Source organism: Balaenoptera musculus, chromosome 6 (genome assembly GCF_009873245.2).
Source record: "Balaenoptera musculus isolate JJ_BM4_2016_0621 chromosome 6, mBalMus1.pri.v3, whole genome shotgun sequence".
NCBI lineage: Eukaryota > Metazoa > Chordata > Mammalia > Artiodactyla > Balaenopteridae > Balaenoptera > Balaenoptera musculus.
In genome coordinates this window covers 82,610,565-82,628,861 of record NC_045790.1, presented here as the reverse complement: position 1 = coordinate 82,628,861, position 18,297 = coordinate 82,610,565, and the positions used below count along the sequence as shown (strand labels likewise).

At 45.1% G+C, this 18,297-nt stretch overlaps 1 protein-coding gene and 1 pseudogene across 1 annotated transcript in view; both read left to right on the top strand.

Annotated features, from left to right (window-relative positions):
* The window catches only part of TRIM14 (tripartite motif containing 14), a 32,036-nt gene that overhangs the window by 9,423 nt on the left and 4,316 nt on the right, over positions 1 to 18,297 (top strand). The window contains 4 exon segments of the mRNA XM_036855939.1: positions 129 to 362; positions 8,492 to 8,654; positions 12,222 to 12,314; positions 15,102 to 15,730. Coding sequence (XP_036711834.1) covers positions 129 to 362; positions 8,492 to 8,654; positions 12,222 to 12,314; positions 15,102 to 15,637 — 1,026 coding nt within the window. The 3' untranslated portion in view covers positions 15,638 to 15,730.
* Positions 10,402 to 10,862, top strand: LOC118896909 (annotated as a pseudogene).

Genomic DNA, 18,297 nt, shown 5'->3' with positions numbered 1-18,297 from the left:
CTTTTTATAAGTGCTGAACTCATTTTTTAGAAGTTATAATAATTTTTTTCATGTTGATAATTTTGGATTTCCTGGTTGGCAATCATATCATCTGCATCTGGTTTTGTATTGTTCGGGTTTTTCTTTAGGCTCATGCAGAGTCAAGTAAAACCTGGCTGACAAGGAAATTTACTGAACTCAGATTACTACTTGATGAAGAGGAAGCTCTGACCAAGAAATTCATTGAGAAAAACACGCAGCTTGCCCTGCAGGCGTACAGGGAGCAAATCGAGTCTTGTGGGGAGCAAATCGATGTCATGAACAATCTCTCCAACAGGGTCTGGAATATCAGCCAGGAACCCAGTCCTGTACAGCTGCTGCAAGTAATGCTGGGTTTCTGCCCTCACAGCGGCCACCAGCCACCTCATTTCATCTTGGTTAATGTGGCACTGAACACAGTATTCACACACTGAGTAAATACACAGAGAACTGCCTTGTCAGCAGGTAGACTGATTACATTGTTAGGAAGATAATATACATCTTGGACTAATTAAATGACACGAACAGCCACCATTTTTGAGGGCCTCTGTGTTCCAAGCACCTCAGGTATCTTAGCTCTAATATTTACTAGAAGTCTGCAAATTGGATATTCTCACCCCATTTTACTAATGAGAAATGGAGGCTCAAGGAGATGAAGGGACTCATCCAATGTTATACAGCTGGTAGGTGGCAGATCTGGGATCAGGTCTGTCTGACTCTAAAGCCACGAGGCATCACTGCCCAGTCCTCTGACGGTACAGTCTTAATGGAAACATCACTCCTGGAAAGGCAGGCACCCTTGCAAAAGCTACTAAGCAGACTTCAAGAGTGGAGTCACAGTTTGCTCAAAGGGGAGAGAAGTACGAGACTCCTTGGCCAGTGGGCTCTGTTGGAGGCTATTATCTTGTACTGAAGGAGAATCTAAAAACTAGCCCCTATAATATTCACTACTACACTTAGTGAAAGCATGTTGTTGAGGGTCGCGTTCCCGTCTTCAGGGAACCATGGGAAAAACTCCTGTCTCGTGTCAGTACTCCTGTGCAGTCACCTGTGCACTTGGATTGCTTTTCTACTCATCTAACTCTTCCTCTTTCTTTCTTTGCCATAGCTTCTGGGAAGCTGAGAGCCAAATATGTTTCAAATAACTGGGATGAGACTTTGTGACATACAGTTTATGCCTCATCTCACTCTGGCTTCCAGCTTACAGTCTTATCTTGGTTTTCTCTTGGCTTCATTTTTCTCACTGTAAAGGAAAATCTTGCAGCATTAGATAACTTTTGTAAGATGCTTTAAAGGTTTGTGGGATGAAGCAAGGTACAACTAAGTAAAGATGGCACTGAGTTGAACCACAGATTAGCATGGGCTCTGGCTGCAAGATAAGACAAATAAGTCAGTACAAAACTAGTCAAGCCAGTCCCTGGAGGCTATTTCCACTCTTGTGCCTTTATGTGGCCTTGGTCAATTCAACCTGTGTCTCATTGTTAAATAACAACCACAACAAAAAAAACCTAACAAAATATTCTGGGTGAGGTGCTCTCCTAGGCACTTTATTTATTTATTTATTTATTTAAAATTTTATTTATTTATTTATGGCTGTGTTGGGTCTTCGTTTCTGTGCGAGGGCTTTCTCTAGTTGCGGCAAGTGAGGGCCACTCTTCATCGCGGTGCGTGGGCCTCTCACTATCGCGGCCTCTCTTGTTGCGGAGCACAGGCTCCAGACGCCCAGGCTCAGTAGTTGTGGCTCACGGGCCTAGTCGCTCCGTGGCATGTGGGATCCTCCCAGACCAGGGCTCGAACCCGTGTCCCCTGCATTGGCAGGCAGATTCTCAACCACTGCGCCACCAGGGAAGCCCCTCCTAGGCACTTTAGACGTTGTACTTTAAGAGAGGCAAGATGCATAGAGGGGCACATTTTTTTTCTTTTAAAATAATGGTACATTTTAGGAATATCTAATGCAAAGGGATGCTTCCATGGAGAAGAATGCTATTCTTCCATCATAGATACAGTTTCAGGGCTTTCTCATCTTTTTTTTTTTTTTTTTTTTTTTTTTTGTTTTTATTTCCATTACTCTAGGAGGTGGATCAAAAAAGATCTTGCTGTGATTTATGTCAAAGAGTGTTCTTCCTATGTTTTCCTCTAAGAGTTTTATAGTGTCCAGTCTTATATTTAGGTCTCTAATCCATTTTGAGTTTATTTTTGTGTATGGTGTTAGGGAGTATTCTAATTTCATTCTTTTACATGTAGCTGTCCAGTTTTCCCAGCACCACTTATTGAAGAGACTGTCTTTTCTCCATTGTATATCTTTGCCTCCTTTGTCATAGATTAGTTGACCATAGGTGCGTGGGTTAATCTCTGGGCTTTCTATCTTGTTCCATTGATCTATGTTTCTGTTTTTGTGCCAGTACCATACTGTCTTGATTACTGTAGCTTTGTAGTATAGTCTGAAGTCAGGGAGTCTGATTCCTCCAGCTCCATTTTTTTCCCTCAAGACTGCTTTGGCTATTCGGGGTCTTTTGTGTCTCCATACAAATTTTAAGATGATTTGTTCTAGCTCCGTAAAAAATGCCATTGGTAATTTGATAGGGATTGCATTGAATCTGTAGATTGCTTTGGGTAGTATACTCATTTTCACAATGTTGATTCTTCCAATCCAAGAACATGGTATATCTCTCCATCTGTTGGTATCATCTTTAATTTCTTTCATCAGTGTCTTATAGTTTTCTGCATACAGGTCTTTCGTCTCCCTAGGTAGGTTTATTCCTAGGTATTTTATTCTTTTTGTTGCAATGGTAAATGGGAGTGTTTCCATAATTTCTCTTTCAGATTTTTCATCATTAGTGTATAGGAATGCAAGAGATTTCTGTGCATTAATTTTGTATCCTGCAACTTTACCATATTCATTAATTAGCTCTAGCAGTTTTCTGGTGGCAGTTTTAGGATTCTCTATGTATAGTATCATGTCATCCGCAAACAGTGACAGTTTTACTTCTTCTTTTCCAATTTGTATTCCTTTTATTTCTTTTTCTTCTCTGATTGCTGTGGCTAGGACTTCCAGAACTATGTTGAATAATAGTGGTGAGAGTGGACATCCTTGTCTCGTTCCTGATCTTAGAGGAAATGCTTTCAGTTTTTCACCATTGAGAATGATGTTTGCTGTGGGTTTGTCATATATGGCCTTTATTATGTTGAGGTAGGTTCCCTCTATGCCCACTTTCTGGAGAGTTTTTATCATAAATGGGTGTTGAATTTTGTCAAAAGCTTTTTCTGCATCTATTGAGATGATCATATGGTTTTTATTCTTCAATTTGTTAATATGGTGTATCACATTGATTGATTTGCGTATATTGAAGAATCCTTGCATCCCTGGGATAAATCCCACTTGATCGTGGTGTATGATCCTTTTAATGTGTTGCTGGATTCTGTTTGCTAGTATTTTGTTGAGGATTTTTGCATCTATATTCATCAGTGATATTGGTCTCTAATTTTCTTTTTTTGTAGTGTCTTTGTCTGGTTTTGGTATCAGGGTGATGGAGGCCTCATAGAATGAGTTTGGGAGTGTTCCTTCCTCTGCAATTTTTTGGAAGAGTTTGAGAAGGATGGGTGTTAGCTCTTCTCTAAATGTTTGATAGAATTCACCTGTGAAGCCATCTGGTCCTGGACTTTTGTTTGTTGGAAGATTTTTAATCACAGTTTCAATTTCATTACTTGTGATTGGTCTGTTCATATTTTCTGTTTCTTCCTGATTCAGTCTGGGAAGGTTATACCTTTCTAAGAATTTGTCCATTTCTTCCAGGTTGTCCATTTTATTGGCATAAAGTTGCTTGTAGTAGTCTGTTAGGATGCTTTGTATTTCTGCGGTGTCTGTTGTAACTTCTCCTTTTTCATTTCTGATTTTATTGATTTGAGTCCTCTCCCTCTTTTTCTTGATGAGTCTGGCTAATGGCTTATCAATTTTGTTTATCTTCTCAAAGAACCAACTTTTAGTTTTATTGATCTTTGCTATTGTTTTCTTTGTTTCTATTTCATTTATTTCTGCTCTGATCTTTATGATTTCTTTCCTTCTGCTAACTTTGGGTTTTGTTTGTTCTTCTTTCTCTAGTTTCTTTAGGTGTAAGGTTAGATTGTTTACTTGAGATTTTTCTTGTTTCTTTAGGTAGGCTTGTATAGCTATAAACTTCCCTCTTAGAACCGCTTTTGCTGCATCCCATAGGTTTTGGGTCGTCGTGTTTTCATTGTCATTTGTCTCTAGGTATTTTTTGATTTCCTCTTTGATTTCTTCAGTGACCTCTTGGTTATTTAGTAACGTATTGTTTAGCCTCCATGTGTTTGTCCTTTTTACGTTTTTTTCCCTGTAATTCATTTCTAATCTCATAGCGTTGTGGTCAGAAAAGATGCTTGATATGATTTCAATTTTCTTAAATTTACTGAGGCTTGATTTGTGACCCAAGATGTGATCTATCCTGGAGAATGTTCCGTGCGCACTTGAGAAGAACGTGTAATCTGCTGTTTTTGGATGGAATGTCCTATATATATCAATTAAATCTATCTGGTCTATTGTGTCATTTAAAGCTTCTGTTTCCTTATTTATTTTCATTTTGGATGATCTGTCCATTGGTGTAAGTGAGGTGTTAAAGTCCCCCACTATTATTGTGTTACTGTCGATTTCCTCTTTTATAGCTGTTAGCAGTTGCCTTATGTATTGAGGTGCTCCTATGTTGGGTGCATATATATTTATAATTGTTATATCTTCTTCTTGGATTGATCCCTGGATCATTATGTAGTGTCCTTCCTTGTCTCTTGTAACATTCTTTATTTTAAAGTCTATTTTATCTGATATGAGTATAGCTACTCCAGCTTTCTTTTGATTTCCATTTGCATGGAATATCTTTTTCCATCCCCTCACTTTCAGTCTGTATGTGTCCCTAGGTCTAAAGTGGGTCTCTTGTAGACAGCATATATATGGGTCTTGTTTTTGTATCCATTCAGCCAGTCTATGTCTTTTGGTTGGGGCATTTAATCCATTCACGTTTAAGGTAATTATCGACATGTATGTTCCTATGACCATTTTCTTAATTGTTTTGGGTTTATTTTTGTAGGTCCTTTTCTTCTGTTGTGTTTCCCACTTAGAGAAGTTCCTTTAGCATTTGTTGTAGAGCTGGTTTGGTGGTGCTGAATTCTCTTAGCTTTTGCTTGTCTGCAAAGCTTTTGATTTCTCCATCAAATCTAAATGAGATCCTTGCCGGGTAGAGTAATCTTGGTTGTAGGTTCTTCCCTTTCATCACTTTAAGTATATCATGCCACTCCCTTCTGGCTTGCAGAGTTTCTGCTGAGAAATCAGCTGTTAACCTTATGGGAGTTCCCTTGTATGTTATTTGTCGTTTTTCCCTTGCTGCTTTCAATAATTTTTCTTTGTCTTTAATTTTTGCCACTTTGATTACTATGTGTCTCGGCGTGTTTCTCCTTGGGTTTATTCTGTATGGGACTCTCTGCGCTTCCTGGACTTGGGTGGCTATTTCCTTTCCCATGTTAGGGAAGTTTTCGACTATAATCTCTTCAAATATTTTCTCTGGTCCTTTCTCTCTCTCTTCTCCTTCTGGGACCCCTATAATGCGAATGTTGTTGCGTTTAATGTTGTCCCAGAGGTCTCTTAGGCTGTCTTCATTTCTTTTCATTCTTTTTTCTTTAGTCTGTTCTGCAGCAGTGAATTCCACCATTCTGTCTTCCAGGTCACTTATCCGTTCTTCTGCCTCAGTTATTCTGCTATTGATTCCTTCTAGTGTAGTTTTCATTTCAGTTATTGTATTGGTGATCTCTGTTTGTTTGTTCTTTAATTCTTCTAGGTCTTTGTTAATCATTTCTTGCATCTTCTCAATCTTTGCCTCCATTCTTATTCCGAGGTCCTGGATCATCTTCACTATCATTATTCTGAATTCTTTTTCTGGAAGGTTGCCTATCTCCACTTCATTTAGTTGTTTTTCTGGGGTTTTTTCTTGTTCCTTCATCTGGTACATAGCCCTCTGCCTTTTCATCTTCTCTATCTTTCTGTAACTGTGGTTTTTGGTCCACAGGCTGCAGGATCGTAGTTTTTCTTGCTTCTGTTGTCTGCCCTCTGGTGGTTGAGGCTATCTAAGAGGCTTGATGGGAGGCTCTGGTGGTGGGTAGAGCTGACTGTTCTTTTTTTTTTTTTTTTTTAATTCTCTGGTGCCCAAGCTACTGATTTTCATCATTCATCGTTCCTTCCATTTGTTCACTCATTTTTTTCATCAAATATACACTGAGCAACCTGATTGCAACAGGCTTCTGCTTCACATTAGGAGCTCATGGGTGGGGAGACATGCTCAGAAAGTTATTCACAACACAGCACAGCTAAGTGAGCTAGCAAAAGTGTGTCCAAGAATAATCCAACTCTGTATGGGGAATCAGGGAAGGCTTCCAGGGGGAGGTGACAGTGGAGCTGGTATGGGAGAATAAGGAGGAGCTCACTGGGTATATACAGAGGGAAAAAGCAGGGAGGACATCCCAGGCAGAAAGGAAGCATGTGCGTGTGACAGCTTGGCAGGCTGGAGAACTGCCAGGGTTCAGCCTGACTGGAGGCGGGGCAAGGGTACAAGGGAGGGGGGCGTGTTGGGAGATGTAGGGATGCCAGGTTTACTTGATGAAGGGTCTTATATGCCTGGTCATGAAGTTTAGACTTTGTCCTGTAAAGGGAATGGGGGCCAGGGAAGTGTTTTGCAACGAGGAATGACACAGTCAGATTAATGCTTTAGAAAGGTCACTTTAGTGACAGGCTGGAGGATGGACTGGACAGGCAGGAATGGAGCCTGGAAGGAAAGTTGGGAGGAGACCACAGTATCCAGGAGAGAGATGATGGTGGGCTGGACCAGTGAAGGGGCAGTGGGGATGGGGAGAAGCAGGCGAGTTTGATAGATGTGACAGGATTGGTGATTGGGGGAATCCAAGATGACAGCTGGTTTCTGGCTTGAGAGATGGGTGGTTATGTGGCCGTTCCCTGAGTCTGCAAAGGCAAGAAGTAGATGTGCTCAGTTTCATTCATTCATTTATTGCATCGTGAACATTTATCGAGAACCTCCTATGTGTCAGGCCCTGTGCTAGATGCTGGAGTTTGGGGTTACCAGGTGGTCGCATTTGTCCTTCATCCCCTTCCCCAGTCCCACCCCACCCATCTGCCCGCTGGGCCACCCCGGAGCTGCTCCCTGCCCTCCCTGCTAGTGCTCTGACTCCCTGGCCAGCCCTCTGAGTGTGACCTTAGCCCTCTTTCTCCACAAATTACCTTCTTCCCACCCAAATGAGGATGGGCTCTAGACCTGCAGCTTCCTAGGTAGACAGGGCTTGGAGACCGTCCCTCAGCCCCTCCCAAGGCCCAGCATCCTTCCTGCCAAGCGCTGGGCCACCTTCCCTCCCTCCTGAGGCATCCACCCGCCCCTCCCATCTTGGGCAGCACCGCCCACCAGCCAGGGCCTGCTCTCCTAAGGCAATCTGCTGTCTTCTAAATCCTTGAGGACAACCCTCCAGAAGGTGCAGACAGGGATCTTAGGTGCAAACAAGAGAATCCACTGTAACTGTTTTAAGCAAGAAAGGAGTTTATGAAAGAGTATTAGGCAGCACATCTGATCTCCAGGAAGGCCAGAAAGTCGTGATGAAGACCAGGCCACAGGAGTGAAGTCAAGGCCATGGCACAGACTTGCTCCAGTGTAGCCCCACCCTTCTCCACTGGGCAAGATGTCACAGCTCACACCACTGACCCAGAGCACGCCCCCTGGAACCTCCACTACTACTGTCCCTGACAGCTACACACCACTGTCACCAGCCCACCCTCACTTCCGCATCCAAGTCTTGGAGTGGAGATGCCTCATCACATGCCAACACCATGGGTGCAAAGGGGGCTGGGACAGTTTTCTTTTTTTGGGGGGGGGGGACAGTTTTCTTGATTCTACTTAGCAAAGCCACACTTAACACAGGAAGGGTATCTAAAAGGTGCTGTGCAGGCAGAAAACAGGACAGGCCCCACTGTGGTGGGCACACCCCCTTGGTCAGCATTCCAGCTGAGCTTCCAGAGTCTTTGGCTTCCCTTTTGGGATATGGTTTCCCGTTCCCCCGCTTTGGACATGCCTCAGGAGCACCTTCCCCAGGAAAACTGGCCCCTCGCTCTTTTCGTCCCCTGTACCTCAGGCCGACCTCTGTCACAGTGTCTGTAAAGCTTCGGGGGTCCCTTTCGAGGTCGTGAGCAACTTCAGGGCAGGGGCAGTCAGCTTGCCTCCTTCCTCGAGGCGGGGGAGGGGAGGGACTGCCATGGCTGCGGTCCTCGGGGCTCTGCTCCCAGGGGCAGGGCCTGGGCTGGCAGCAGGTGCCACGGCCAGGTGGGGCCAGTGCTCGCTGGCTGGGTTTGTTCCTGGGCACAGTGGTGGAGGCTGGGACGTGGCTCCAAGCCACCCTGAGCCCCACGTGCCCTCGCGCGTGCACGGCCGCTGAGCAGCAGATGCAGCAGCAGATGAGCCTGGGGGAGTCGTGCCACCCCGTGCCCCACTCCTTTGAGCCCGTCAAGAGCTTCTTTAAGGGCCTTGTGGAAGCCATGCAGAGCCCGCTACAGACGCCACTGGACGTCCGCCTTAAGGCGAGTAAGTCACCGTGTGACCAACCTTGGGTCCTTTACTCCCCTAGTGCCCTGTGATTAGAGACAACTGTGAAGATCGCCACCCTAAATCATGTCTCTCCTGCACGGAGGCCCTAGGCTGGGTGGTCAAGGTCTCCTGGGCCTGGGCCCAACCCTCCCTTCCAACCTCACCTCCTACCCATTCGGAGACCAGGTCCTGCTTCTCGCAGCTACACTGCTCTGCTCCTGCCCCTCAGTTGCTCCCGAGGTTCTGCCACACCTCAGCTTTGCCTGCGCTGGGCTCCCAGCTGGAAGGGCCAACTCCCCCTCCTCTTCCTCTGCCTGGTCAGGACCTACAGCTGTGCTCACCTGGGAAGCCTTTCCAAGAAACCCCGGGCTCGCTCGCTCTCCCGGCCATCTTCCCCCTCTGCCCTGGGCCTGCTCCATCTTCTGCCTGGGGGTGTTTGTGAGCTGGATACATGGACCCCTCCCTTCCTCTCTTAAATGCCTGGAAGGCAAGAACCACTTTGGGTCCAGCTCTGAGGACACTGCAAGGCCTGACACAAAGCAGGTGCTCAGAAATATCCATTCATTCATCTCTGCTATTAGGATTCATTCAGACCATTTACTGAGCCCCTGTTATGTGCTGGGCACAGTGGGGTACAAAACAAAGCTCCTGCCTTTGTGGTGCTCAGTCTTTTAAGGGGAAGATGGACAACAAATGAATATATGTCAGCGATAAGAAGTGCTTTGAGGGACTCCCTGGTGGCACAGTGGTTAAGAATCCGCCTGCCAATGCAGGGGACATGGGTTCGAGCCCTGGTCCAGGAAGGTCCCACATGCCGCGGAGCAACTAAGCCCATGCACCACAGCTACTGAGCCTGCACTCTAGAGCCCGCGAGCCACAACTCCTGAGACCACGTGTCACAACTACTGAAGCCCGCGTGCCTACAGCCTGTGCTCCACAACAAGAGAAGCCACTGCACTGAGAAGCCCGTGTACTGCAACGACACTCGCCGCAACCAGAGAAAAGCCCGCGCGCAGCAACGAAGACCCAACGCAGCCAAATAAATAAATAAATAAATTTATTTAAAAAAATAATAATAAAGCTGAGTAAGGAGAATAGAGGGTGACCAGGAGGAAGAGCTATTTTCTATGGGAAGTGGGAAAGGCCTCTTTGAGAAGGGGATGTGTGAGCTGACCTGAAGGAGGGGCTGGAGATCATTGTGGTCACGTGCATGGACTCCGGAGCCAGACTGCCCAGGTTCCTATCCCAGGCCCACCACTTCCTAACCCTGCCATCTTGAGCAGGGCACCTAACTTTTCTATGCCTCTGTTTCCATATCCATAAAATGGAGATGATAATATATTCCTGTCTCATAGAGTTGTTGTAAGGATTAAATGAGTTCTTACATGTAAAGTGCTCAGAATGGCGCTCAGGCATAATAAGCACCATGTGAGCGTTAGCTATTATTGTTGCTGCTGCTGTTATATCTGGGGGAAATGTCTTCTAGGCAGAGGGAAAAGCAAGTGCAAAGGTCCTGAGGCACAAGGTAAGAGTAAGTTTGGCATGTTGAAGGAACAGCAAAGGGCAGGTGGGGGGAGTCAACAGGAGTAGATGTGGGCGCAGGAAGGGAAGAAGAGAGAAAGAGATATCAAGGAGACTCCACAGATTTTGACCGGAACAACTAGAAGGAAGTTGTCATATTCTGAGATGGAAAAGAGCATTTAGACTTGGAGGGAATGGCCCTTTTGGCTCTCTGAGCAGCACCATGGTGGTTTGCAAGAGCAAATGCCTGACGAAAGGCAGTTAAAAGGGAGCCAAGAAGAAAATGGTTGATCTGTTTTCTAAGGAAGGTTGGTACGATGTGAAAGCACCAGCTACGTTCCATATAAGAAATATTGGAAAAACCCTAGTCATGAGAACTCTAGGAACCAAAACTGCATTTGATGGCCTCAAGGGTTATCTTTTGGAAGTGAGCCTTGCTGACCTGCAGAATGATGAAGCTGCATTTAGAGAATTAAAGCTAATTCCTGAAGATGTTCAGGGCAAACACTGCCTAACTTTCGTGGCATGGATCTTATCCATGACAAAATGTGCTCCATGGTCAAAAAATGGCAGACCATGATTGAAGCTCGTGTTGATGTCAAGATTACCAATGGTTATTTGCTTCATGTGTTCTGTGTTGGTTTTGCTAAAAAATGCAACAATCAGCATTACCCCGTGTGGTAGACATCTTCATTATCCCCCATTTTACAGATGAGGAAGCTGAGGTTCAGAGAGGTTAACTGACTTGCCCTAGGTCACACAGCTGGTAGGGGTAGAGGCAGAATTCAAACAGACTCTGGTCCCAAGGTCTGTGTTCTGATCCCCTGGAGTCTGCTTCCTCCCAGGCCATCACCCCTCATCCACCACCAGATAAGGCCATCATTCTTACTATCACAGGTAATACTGAGAGGTACTGACTCCCAGGAAGGCCACAAGGAGATGGGGGTCTTGCAGCACCACTGCCCTTCCAGTGTCCCGCCTCACCTCCCTACCTGTGAGTTCCACAGACATTGCAAGCTCAACAGGCTGAAATGGAATCCAGCATCTTACACACCTCAACCCCCAATCCTCTGCTTCTTGACTCCAATCTACTCTTCATTCTCCACTCCCATTAGAGTTAAGCGTTGGTACTTGTGCCACTGCAGTATATCCTGAACCCAGCCCCTTTTCCATCCCTGCTGGCCCAGGTCAGGCTTGAGCCTACCAACAGGGCCTCTGCCTCCACACTCACCCTGCCCCATCCACTCCCCACCAGAGAGAGCTTTGGAGATTCTTCTGCTCATGTCTACACTCCTTCAAACACCTTCCATGGCTCCTCACTTTTTACATGACGTTCCTAGCACCTGTCCTTAATGTCTTTGCTCCTGCTGTATCCTTGGGAAAGCCTCCCATCCTTTTTCTGGGTGTCCAAATCCTCCCCATCCTTTAAGGGCCAGCTGAGGTGCTTCCTCCTCCATGAAGCCTTCGCTGACCCCTCCAGGCCCTGGAGCCCTTTCATGTCTCCTCTTCGATCTGGAGCACTCTCTGCCTTGAGCGGTATAGCTCAAGCAAGCCCATTTCTCACCTCATTTACCTGACTGAGCTGTTGGAGACAGGGACCATGACTTGGGTTTCCCCTGAACTCCCTCTTACCTGGATGAGACCTGAACGCGACCTTCCTAAGGGTTCAGCTTTAATTTCTTGTTTTCGGTCTTTATCCTAGAATTTGCATGTCTGCCATGAAATTGCCCCCTTCCTTGACTGCTGAATACATGGTTGACTCTCAGGATGGTCCTGGAGCCTGCTGTCTCCTCCCCATGTCCAGGCCTCACTCACACTGGCCTGTCATTGCTCAGTTTGCTTTGGATCCTGGAAAGTGTGTTTCTGTATAGATCTGAGCCTTGTCCTGAAGTTTTCCTGTTACTGTGAATTTGCATTTCCTACTTAAATTTGCATGCAATTCTTGGGGAGAGATTATGTGAATCTCCAGTTCTGTAATATTTTTAGTATGTTTTGTGCTGCTTGCATGAACACCAGGCACTCATTTCTCACAATTCGTTACAGACGAGAACTGCCAGCTCTCGGGCTCCTCCAGCGCCCAGCCGGGTTCCCTGTTGAAAACAAGCCCCTCACCAGAGCGATCACTCTTCTTAAAACGTAAGACCCCAGGAGCGGAGAGAGGGTGAAGAGGGTGCGGGGTGTACTGGTGGGAGGGAGGGTCACTGAAGTAGAGGCCCCGCTTTTTCCCTAAGAGGCCCGACTTCGGTTTTCTTAACCCTTATTATCAGTTTTTTAAAAACCACAGAAATAATACACGTTCACTGTAGAAAAATTAGAAAACAAAGAAAAGCAAAGTTTTTTAAAAGAAAATCACTCATAAATCACTGAAGAGCTTCGGAAATTTTTCAGCTCACATACCCAAGCAGACACGTAGTAGTAGATCACTACTATTATTTGCCCTTTTAACTTTCTTTGGCATATCTATATACATACTGTGATAAATATTTAATATATATATTTTTTACAAACATGGTGTCATACTCTATATCCTGTTTTGTAATCTGTGTTTTCATTTACTGATATATTATGAACATCTTTGTTCCCTTAAAAAATTATACAGGTAATGCGTGCTTCTTGTAGAGAATTAGAAATTACAGATACGAAAAGAAAACAATTGCCTGGCCCAGAGTTAAATGATGTTAATTTTTGGCATATATTCTTTCAGACATTTTAAAAGTATATATGTCTACAGATTTTAAAAAATGGGATCATATTACAGATATTCTTTTGTAATTTTATTTATTTATTTATTTATTTATTTATTTATTTTATTTATTTGTGGCTCCACCACGAGGCTTGCAGGATCTTAATTCCCCAATCAGGGATCGAACCCCGGCCCCCAGCAGTGGAAGTGCGGAATCCTAACCACTGGACCGCCAGGGAATTGCCTTCTTTTGTAATTTTAAAAATTTAATAGTATAGATTGAACAATTTTCTATTTTAATAAACACAGATATTATGGTTATTTTTAAAGGATACATGGTATTCCATTGAATATGCCATGTTTAAATCAATCTCATATCGTATTGTTGGACATTTAGGCTGCTTTACATTTTCATTTCTATAAACAGTGCTGCAGTAAACATCCATTCTTGTACCTCTTTGTTGAATTAATGAATAAGTGACTGAATATACCTTAGCTCATTTTTGTATTTTTTTTAGGAGTAATTTCTCAAAATGGAATTACTAGGCATGCATTTTTTTAAACTAAACTTTAACAAATATAAAATACATAAAGAAAAGTGTACAAATCAAAGGGCTGTAGCTCAATGATTTTTCAAAAGTAAACACATTCAATAACTTCCTTCAGACCATGAAATGGAAACTTCCAGCTCCTCAGAATCCTTCCTCATGCCAGTTCACTATCCCGAAGGGTAACTACTCTCCTGACTTCTAACAGTAAAGATTACTTTTGCCTGTCTTTGACCTTTATATAATGAGATCACTCAGACTACTCTTTTGTGTCTTGCTTCGACAGAACAATGTGACATTTGTGAGATTTACCCATATGATTGTGTGTAGCAGTAGTTTGTTGATTTTCACTGTGGTGTAGTATTCCATTGTATGAATGTAGCACACTTAATATTATTGATGGACATTTTGGATTGTTTCAGCTTTTGCCTATAATGAATAATGTTGCTTTGAATATACCTGTACATGTCTTTTGATGCACCTATGAATGCATTTCTGTTGGGTATTTACCTAGGAATGGGAGAAAAGGATGCCCAGTGTAAACACTTCTATGCAACATTGTTCTAGATGTCCTAGAGAGTGCCTTGAGGCAAAAAAAAAAAAAAAAAAAAAAAATGTAAGCTATAAGGATGGGAAAAGGGAAAAAAAGATCATTATTCAAAGATGACATGATTATTTACAGAAAATCCAAAATAATCTATAAATAGTTACCAAATGAATTTAGAACAGCTGCTGGATGTAATGTCAGCATACAAAAATCAATTGTATTTCTATGTATTGGCAATAAACAATTAGAAAATGAAATTTTGAAAACATTATTTTCAGTAACACTTTTAAAAAGCTAGGAATAAATCTAACAAAAGATGTACAAAACCTCTCTACAGAAAACTCCAAAATATTACCGAGAAAACTATCCGGCAGTATCTACTAAAGCTAAACATCCACATGCCCTAAGACCTAGATTTTTCTCTAACTTCATGTCTACAGATGTGTATAATGCAACAAGAACTGTTATTGGAAGTTTAAATCACCACCACCTTTCTGGAGGACAGTTTGGCAATATTTACCAAAGGCCTTAAAATCACAATCATCCCCGTTGACCCAGCAATTCTTCTTCTAGGAATATATCCTAAATAAATAATCAGATACATAAAGATGTGTTCATATTAGTGTTTCCAAAACCTTTTTAAAAAGCGTATTTTTTAAGGCAGGGGGAGGGGATAGGTTAAATTATAATTCATCTATACATCAAAATCTTAAGGTTGCCATTAAAACGCTCTTATAAGAGAATATTATTTGATGTGGTAAAATGTTCATAAATACATCAATAAATTTAAAAAGCAGATTACCCAAGAGCCTGCATAGTATGACACCAACGTTAAGAAAAAAACTATAAAGGGGCAAGTAAAGAAAAAAATTGGAAGCATATACACCCAAGTGTTAACAGTGATAGGATTATTTTTTATTAAATTTTTAGAAATTGGCAACAAATTCCATGGTACAAAATTCAAACCGTACAACGGGTGTGCACTAAAATGTTCTCTCCTGCCCGTGCTCCCCAGCCACCGCCCCACTTGTGATTTCCGTGTTTCCCTGCATTCTACCCTGATCACTTGCGGGACAGCGGGTACCAAGCAGGGCCGGTTTCCCGGGGGCGGGGCAGGGCGGCGGCACTGGCCCCGCCCTCCGCAGACGCGCGCACGCCCACGCTGGAGCCAGACGCGCTACACGCGCGCCTGCGCCTCTCGGCAGACCGCCCGAAGGTGCGTTGCGGCCACCTCGGCGGGCTGGGGCTCAAGGCCGCGCTGCATTTCGACGCGCTGTGGCAGGTGCTGGGCCGCGACTGCTTCGACGCCGGCAGCCACTACTGGGAAGTGGACGTGCAGGAGGCGGGCGTCGGCTGGTGGGTGGGCGCGGCCTACGGCTCCCTGCGGCGCCGCGGGGCCTCGGCCGCCGCCCGCTTGGGCTGCAACCGCCAGTCCTGGTCCCTCGAACTATATGACCTCGAGTACTGGGCCTTCCACGACGGCCAGCGCAGCCGTCTGCGGCCCCGCGACGACCCCGACCGGCTCGGGGTTTTCCTGGACTAAGAGGTCGGCGTCTTCACCTTTTACGACGTGACGGGCGGCATGACCCACCAGCACACCTTCCGTGCCGCCTTCCAGGAGCTGCTCTACCCGGCCCTGCGGCTCTGGGAAGGGGCCATCAGCATCTCCCGACTGCCCTAGGGGCCGACACCTGAGTGGCCGCCCTAGGCTCTCCGCGGCTCTGGTCTCACCCGATCCAGACGATCCAGACGTGGCTGGTCTTCTGCCGCCTCTGTAAGCATTCCCATCCAATCCCCTACCAGTCATGCCCTGTGCTTTGAACAGTTCCTCTCCTAGGTAGGCTAGTTTCAAACGGGCCCTAAACACAGGTCCTCTGCTGCTGCTCTCTCATCCGAACTCCCCACTGCCACCAGGGCCCTTCTACTACACTGCTTTTAGTCCAGGTTCCTGAAAGGACACACCCACAGGTGAGCCCTAAGCATTCTCACCATGTCAGAATACATGATCCTCAGCCTCAGAACATTCTCCCTCATACAGCACTCAGAACCGCCTGGCACATAGTAGGCGCACGGTAAATATGTGAATGAATAAGAGTCGCTAAGACTCTTCTGTCCCTTAATGTCCCTTGGATCTGCTTCCTCCTCTCCACTCTCCTTCAGCTTGTCCATGTCACTCCCTTAAGAGCAGCTGCAAGAGCTTCTTAACACCTCCTGGCCTGAACCCTTTCCCATGCTCATCCTCCACCCTACAGCTAGAGTAATCTGCGTGAAATCTCACTTAACCTCTTAGAACTATCAAAAGGTTCCCAAGGACTACGGGGTGGGGGGGGGGGGTGGGAGCACTTTATCTTAGCAGTCAAGGCTTTCCTAGTCTGCCCCAAACTACATATCCTCATCTAGCTCCTACTGCTCTTTTCAGAGACCCTCCAATCAGAACTGTGTCACATAGTTCCACCTCTATACCCTTGCCTTTGCCATTTCCCATATAAACACATTTATACAGGAAAGCCCCTTCTTTTTGCCTGTCTGTTTTCCCCAGGCTTAACTGCCCCCAGGAAGTCTCCCCAAGCTACAAGAATCTCTCCCTATCAGATCCACAGTCTGGGACCTGTCTTTCCAATTAGATTGGAAGATTCCTAAGGGCAGCCATGTCCTACACCTTACCCACCCTGAAAAGTTCAGAAAGTTCCTTCCCTCCAAGGCAGCGAGTGAATGACCACTAGCTGGCTGCTATTGAATCAGAACAGCTGAGCTGGGAGGGTCTCACAGATCACTCAGCCTGACCCCATTGTACATTTGGGGAGAATAAGGTCCTGAAAGAAAGTTGCCTAAAGTCACCCACGGTGATTAAGGGCTCGGCCACCTCCCAGCCCTCAAGCATGTGTCTCACTTGCCCCCTGGCCCAGCCCTTCAGGCCCAGCTTTCAACCTGGAAGATTTTACTGCTTATTCATTTCTTAGGGGATGTTGGGAAGAAATCAGCAGGTGACTGTTGCTAAGCAACCACAGGCAGTTTTCCCAACCGTCTTGGAATCAAAAGGAGAGGAACTAACTGTGAGTGGGGTTTGGGCAGCTCAGGCATCCCTGTGCTCCTCAGATCCAAAATGTTGCCAGGGAAACCCAGAGAGCCCCTGCTTTCCAGAAGGTAATGACAGAAATAGAGAAAGCCAAATCAGCAGGGCCTCCCAGGGAGATCAGCCCCTCTAGTAGGGAGGGAAAGGTCTCTTTCCAGGGTCTGTGCCTCAGTTCTGAAGGTTCAGCATCCTGTCTGTCAAATTCCTTATATGGTTTTGAAGTGGTACTATGTAAAAGTATCTTCTTAGGTGCTTGGCAGGAAGGCAGTGGTAGGGTGAGGAAAACGCAAAGCTGAATCTCCCTCAGGGTTTAAACAGACTCTCAGTGCGTTAATTGGTTTGAACCATATAAAACTGCCAATTTCCAATAGTTTTTTTTAACCTAAAAACGGTACTTTCATATGGGGCAATGTAATGTAAGTAGAATACAAGGCAGAAGGAACTTCAAAAGTGGCTTTAGTCCTAACCAAATCATTTAAAACTCTAGCTTGGATAGATGTCTTCAGCACTATGCTCCAGGAATGCTGAGAAGAGGGAAATTAATTCTACTGGGGATGGCCCAGAGCTGAATTCTGACAGGCAGAGGGCATTCCTGACAGAGGAAGATGCATGCACTTGACCCCATATCTCTGTTCATCCCTGCAAACCAAGATTTATTCCCAGACCCACGGCTGCAGGGTCCAAGTAAAAATACTTGCTATTTTGTCAGGTACTGTTCTAATGCTTTACAGCTATTAACTCATTTGATCCTTACATCACCCATAGGAAGTAGAAAGTTATCCCAATTGTACACATGGCAAAATTGAGACACAGAATGAGTATCTTGCCCAAGGTCACACAGCTAATGGTGGAATTGGGGTCTGTACTCATCCACCATGTCCAGGTGAATGCAGCCGGTCTCTAGCCAGTGCCTACTCGCTCTGGCCCCTCTCTTTTTTTTTTAACATCTTTATTGGAGTATAATTGCTTTACAATGGTGTGTTAGTTTCTGCTTTATAACAAAGTGAATCAGTTATACATATACATATGTTCCCATATCTCTTCCCTCTTGCGTCTCCCTCCCTCGACCCTCCCTATCCCACTCCCCTAGGTGGTCACAAGGCAGAGCTGATCTCCCTGTGCTATGCGGCTGCTTCCCACTAGCTATCTCTTTTACGTTTGGTAGTGTATATATGTCCATGCCACTCTCTCACTTTGTCCCAGCTTACCCTTCCCCCTCCCCATATCCTCAAGTCCATTCTCTAGTAGGTCTGTCTTTATTCCCGTCT